This window comes from Lonchura striata, chromosome 18 (genome assembly GCF_046129695.1).
Source record: "Lonchura striata isolate bLonStr1 chromosome 18, bLonStr1.mat, whole genome shotgun sequence".
Lineage (NCBI taxonomy): Eukaryota > Metazoa > Chordata > Aves > Passeriformes > Estrildidae > Lonchura > Lonchura striata.
Window position 1 is genome coordinate 10,605,043 of NC_134620.1, and position 6,027 is coordinate 10,611,069.

Consider the following 6,027-nt stretch of genomic DNA (forward strand, 5'->3'; position numbering starts at 1 on the left):
GATCAATACATCCTTTTTGTTGGGGATTTTGCGCAATTGCCCAGAGGGTGCAGCTGGATCCCACCACTGCTGGGTGACACATGAGAGGAACAAAGAGGAGGGCAGCACACGGGGCTCTGAGCCCTGTGCCCACACAGCCCCGGGTGAGGCCCTGCTGGTGCTGGATGCTGCGGGAAGCTGTGGGGGCTGGGCAGGGCTGTGGAGATGCAGAAGTGTTGATCAGGGCCTCAGAGGGGCTCAGAGGGACTCAGGGGAAGGTCCCCCCGAGGTGTCATGGGGTGGGGGAGATGTGGCACCAGAGGCTGAGGTGCTGCAGGGACTGGTGGCAGTGCAGCCCCAAGGAGCCACCCCACAACCCTCCTGCAGAGCTGATGGCCCAAAACCACGAGTGTGGTGGTGGCAGAACCAGGGGTGGCACAGGGTGACCACAGCAGGGGGAAAATGGGCTAAAAAGCAAAGGAAGAACCCTGCCAGTGAGCAGGGACATTCCCAAGGGAGAACAAACACTGTGTTCAGGCACTCAGGTGGTTCAGAAAGTGTCAGCTTCGATTACACATTGTTTGGGAAAAAAAAACCTAACTCCTGAAGCATTTCAGAACATTTCAGGTCTCGCTTTCTGGCATCTCCAGGGCAGCACAGCCGGTGCTTGCGGGCACGGAGTGCTGCTCAAAGGGAGAGGTGAGTGTTTGGAGGGGCGAAACAGGCACGGCGCGGCTGCTAGCCGGGCACAGCGGGGCTGCCGCACCCTCCGCGGTGGCAGCGGCACGGGAGCGGGTGTCACCGTGGGCCCGGGGCCTGGGCACGGGGCAGGGGAGGTGTTCCTGTGCCGGTGCCGGCTCCGGCAGGGCCGTGCCAGGGCTATATATGCCCTGCCGGGGCGGCCGCACGAGGGGCAGTGGGTGCCGGGCGCGCTGCAAAGTGGCACGGTCAGGTCTTCTGTTGTGCCGCGGGCACAAAGGAAAGTGCTGGGTTCAGCGGCTGGGCACGGGGCCGGGGAGAGGCTTCCAGCTCGCCCAGCGCTTTGCAGGATGTGATGACTGGGCGGCCGCGCAGACACTGATGAGCTGGCAGTTCCTTTGTGCGCCCGCCCGGGGGTCTGCCCTTGCCAGGCTATAAAGTGGGGGCCTCACGGCGCCCCGAAACACAAGCCCGCTCACTCCAACAAGAAGCAGCAGCTGCCCAGGTAAGAGGACAAAGTCCCCGGACACCGGGCTGCAGCCGGACCCGAGGTGGGGAGAGGGAAACTCAGGGTCTAAGCCGTGGCTACCGCTGTGGTGGTCACCTCTGGGAGCACCTCTGTGCTCAGCATCCCACCTCCCTCCGCTCCCCGGGGAGCTGCTGCTGACACTCACCTGCGGGGCCACGGCATGCTGCCAGCTGCAGGGCCTCAGCAGGCCAGGGCTGTCCCCTTCCCACCCCTCACACGCTGACCTGGAGCCCCCCGAGCTCCCAGGTGTACCCTGTGCACGATGGCCCCAGTGCCTGGCACAGCATCAGGCCCCATCTGTGGGCATTCCTACGGTGCTGGCACCAAGCTCAGGGCTCTCCTGACCACAGAAGGAGAGTGTGGACTCCAGGACCTCCTGTGATCCCTCTGGTGAAGACAGGACCCCTGCCTGTGCCTGCTGGAGAACCTTCCAGCAGCTCCTCTCCTGGCCCTGTCCACGACCCCATTGAGAGTCCCCATCCAGATGTTACGTTCTTGGGGTGGGTTGTGGGTGCCCACATCTGTTCCTCCCTCTAACCTGCTGCTGGTGCCCTGTCACAGACTTGAGCCCACCACCGCGATGTCTGAGACCACAAAACTCGCTGCTCCCGGCCAGGCTGCGGATGACAAGGAGAAGGCAGCTCCTGCTCCAACTCCATCCCTCGACCCTGCTCCTGTCGCAAACAGCAAGGGCGAGGAGCCCTCCCCAGAAGCCTTCAGGGTAAGCCCTGTGGCTCCCCATGTGCAGGGACACGCTCCGGGCTGAGGGACGGGGCAGCATCTCTGGGGCAGGAAGAGATTGTTCCAGGGGGAAGGACTGTGGAAGTGTGGGAGATGCCATCCCTGCTCTGTCCCTCTGACAGCAGGCACGGGATTTGGGCAGCTGCTGCAGGAGGAGCAGTCTGAAGGTGCCTCAGCCAGGACAGCTTGTTGGGGACCACAGGCTTTGGAAGTGCTCTCTCCTGGGTTGTGGTGTCAGGGCTGGCTGCTGTCACCTGCTCCCTCTGGTCACTCCCTGCATGCAGGGGTCCCGTGGAGAGGTGGAGGGGACACTAGGGGTGACAGGCCAGCACTGAAATGCCACAGTGATGCCAGCATGCCACTGAGGCACTGCAGAAGGGCTGGCATGGAGGGGGGCGAGTGATGCGAGGGCTCTGGTGACACCGTGCCAAGCTGAGAAGGGCACAGTGCAGACAGAGCACCTGGAGAAGCAGCTCCTTCCCACCAGCAGCAGTAATACCAGGTGCAGGATGAGGCCATTTTGGAGCAGGAACAGCTGTTGGAGGAAACCTTTCCGTGCTCAGCCTGCGCTGGGCATGCCCATGCACAGAGCCCAGCTGAGCACGGGCGGGCACCAGAGCTGAGAAGCTGCAGGAAGGCTCGGAGAGCCGAGGGGGACACGTGGAGCAGTGGGCTCAGGCATGTTGGGTCACACAGCACCAGCCTGCCCTCCCTGAGCATGCTTGTCCTCATCCAACCCTTTCCTTGCACCCCCAGATTGTTGTCTTCGACCAGGAGAACTTCCAGGGCAGGCAGATGGAGTTCACTGCCGAGTGCCTGAACCTGGCTGACCGTGGCTTCGACCGGGTGCGCAGCGTCATTGTCACCTCTGGACCGTAAGTGACCCCGGCCACGGAGGGCATTGAGACCCTGGGGATGCTCCTGCTGGGTGGGGACACGGCCCTGGGGGCACCCTGGGCACAATGTGATGTTCAGGGGCATTTCCCTGCTGCCTGGGCAGAGCGCAGCAGGGCCAGCGCTGCGGGCATCCCGGATCTCCTTCGAGGAGGACAGGAGAGCCAGGATGGCTGGGAAGGATGCCAGGGCCACATGCAAAGCAAAGGGCACCAGAGGCGAAGCCAAGGGCTGAGGAAACATGTCCATCATTTCAGCCACCTGGAGCTGTCCATGGACTACAAGAGAGCTGCAGATTTTAGAGAAGTCAAGGTGAAATTCTTGGATCAGGCTGGCACAGGCAGGGACGGGCAGGGACAAGCACATGTCTGCACCCAGGCAGCTGAGCAGCAGCAAGGGGGCTGGGCAGGCCTCAAAGCCATGGGAACAGTTGACACAGGCAGGGACAAAAACGATCCCCAGAGCAGATAACTGAGCAGACAGATGATCTTGATGTTGAAAGAGCATCCCACAGTGCTGTGCTTGGCTGGAAACGGCGTCCCCAGGAATGCAGGGGGGCTGGTAGTGCTGTGGGGAGGATGCACAGGACATGGCTGGTCCCGACAGCATCCCTTGAGGGATCAGGAGTGACCTGGAATGACATAATGCAGCACAGATTACTTTTTTGTTAGGAATCCAGAATATCCAACTCTTCTTTAAACAAATGGGGGATGGAGCAGCCTGGAAGGAGCTCAGATATGATACCTGGGAAACTGCACAAGACATAGAAGGGGTGAAACTGTAAGGACAGAGAACTTGGGTGTTGTTTGGGACCTTAGAAGCTTATTGAGAGTCACTGAGGAGACTCTGCACCCAAAAATGTGTTTAGGAAAAGATGAAAGCAAAACAACCAAGCTGAGCTTTAGCCGCCAGCTTGAGGCTGCGCAGCCTGGGGTGCCTGAACACATCTCCTGCCAGCAGGAAAAACCCTGCTGGCATTTGCAGGAAGAGCTGCTCTGCAGAGAAAGGGGAAGCAGCAAATGCAGGACTGTTGTGGTGCCAGGGGCTTCTGGAACCCCACACCCACAACATTCCCAGCACCGCAGCACCTCGTGGCTCTGCTGAAGAGGTGACATTGCAGCTGAGTGAGCCCCACTGCCAGCAGTGGGACGGGTGCCAGCGCTGGCTGGCGCTGGAGCAGTGAGGTGTGGGTTACACAGCCCAGGCAGGGGGGACAGCCAGTGCTGAGCTGACCCTGTGGGGTCACCAGCTGTGCAGGGGTCCTGCTGCTCCCCAGCTGAGCAACAGGAGCACTGTGAGTGCTGGTGTGTGCTGCAGGATTGGACACACACACCAGTGAGCTTCCAGCCGGGAGCCCACGGATCAGCGCTGGCTCTGCACAGGCCACAGTGCCCAGGCTGGGAGAAATTTGGAGCAGGGTGGTGGGGCCACAGCCTTTTTGGAGACCCCTCCACTGTCCTGCAAGCTGGCTGAGCAGGAGGGGAACTGCTGGGTGGCACCTGACCCGCTCTTTGCCCACCTCTCTCCCCAGCTGGGTGGCCTACGAGCAGGCCAACATGCGTGGGGAGATGTTCATCCTGGAGAAGGGCGAGTACCCTCGCTGGGACACCTGGTCCAGCAGCTACCGGAGCGACTGCTTCATGTCCATGCGTCCCATCAAAATGGTGAGTGCCTGGGAGCAGAGAGCTCCGCTGGGGTCTGCCCAGCACTGGGCTGTGCTGCTCGATGCCTCGCTGCAGCAAAGCTCCAGGGCTTCGGCCACACTGCCCAGCACCCTCCCTCTGTCTTCCCCAGGAGGCTGAGGATCACAAAATCTCCCTCTACGAGTCTGCTGACTTCAAGGGCAACAAGATGGAAATCCAGGAGGACGACGTGCCCAGCCTCTGGGCTTATGGCTTCTGCGATCGCGTGGGCAGCGTGCAGGTGCCCAGTGGAACGTAAGCTGGGCTGCAGTGGCATCTGCCTCGTGCTAAGCTCCCTGTCCTCCCCAGCTGCCTGCCATGGGCTCTCAGGCAGCCAGAAAATGCTGTGTGGCTGGTTTTGGTGGCATGGGTGGTTTTGGTGGCATGGGTCGTTTTGGTGGCATGGCTGTTTCTGGTGGCATGGCAGTTTTGGGTGGCGTGGCTGTTTCTAGTGGTGTGACCTGTCCCTCAGAGGTTGGTGACCAGCACGGGGAGGCTCTGCGGGCCCTCCAAGCGCCCACCAGCCATGTGGCTGCTGCTTGGAGCAGCCAACCCTGCTCAGGCGCCCTGCGTTTGCTTTTCCCACAGTTGGGTCGGGTACCAGTACCCTGGCTACAGAGGCTACCAGTACCTGTTTGAGACCGGAGACTTCCGACACTGGAATGAGTGGTCTGCCTTCCAGCCCCAGATCCAGTCCATCCGCCGCATCCGGGACATGCAGTGGGACCAGAAGGGCACCTTTGTCACCCCCGACGTGCCCTCCGACTGAGCGTGCTGCCTGCTAGCTACGAGTCCCGGGCCCCGTGGGGCACCCCCGCCTCCCCCCGCGCTCGCCTGCCCAGCACTTTCCTTGTACATTGCACATTCCCTGGATGTACTCTACCTTGTGAGGCAAATTAAAAAAAAACCAGATGATTAGAACTGCTCGGGGGTCGGTGGTGCGTGAACGCGGCTCCGCTTGCCCGGGGTGTGCCAGCCTTGCGCTGGAGCCGGGTGGGACACGGGGGAGGGGGGTTTTACCAGGGAATTGGTCCCTGCTGGGGCTGCGACAAGGAGACCCTCGGTGCGGGGGAAGGGGGTGGCAAAGGCCCTGCAGCCCGACCCCACCAGCCCCCGTGGGGACCCTCTCATTTTGGGGACTCGGGGTGCCCCGGGAGCCGCGGAATCAGGGCGGGCTCCTGGCTCTGCGGGATCGTCTGACTGCGAAGGGTCCCGGTCCCTGCCCGCGGGATCCACTGGGCACTAATTAACAGCCGAAATTGCAGTCAATCAAAGATAATTCACTTTCAAGGAGTTTTATTTTCCCTCTTCGGGTGCTGTCCCTCCCCACCGGGCACTTCTCTGCGGCCTCATTCCCCTTTTCCCTCCCGGTGGGGCACCTCGGGTGGCATTTCCCCGCGCTCCCACGCCGCTGATTAGCGACGGCGGTGATTAATTACAGCCATAGCAGTGACGGCAGCGCTGCCGGGCGCTGCACAGAGGCAGCACCGGGACCGGGGATAA

At 61.6% G+C, this 6,027-nt stretch overlaps 1 protein-coding gene across 1 annotated transcript; it reads left to right on the forward strand.

Moving 5' to 3' along the window:
- The first annotated feature begins 1,787 nt into the window (after window positions 1–1,787).
- On the forward strand, window positions 1,788–5,381 carry CRYBB1 (crystallin beta B1). The gene is made up of 5 exons (XM_021544564.3): window positions 1,788–1,928; window positions 2,705–2,823; window positions 4,374–4,506; window positions 4,637–4,779; window positions 5,113–5,381. The coding sequence occupies exons 1-5, from the start codon at window positions 1,788–1,790 to the stop codon at window positions 5,291–5,293; spliced, it is 717 nt and encodes a 238-aa protein (XP_021400239.2). The 3' UTR covers window positions 5,294–5,381.
- Window positions 5,382–6,027: the final 646 nt, after the last annotated feature.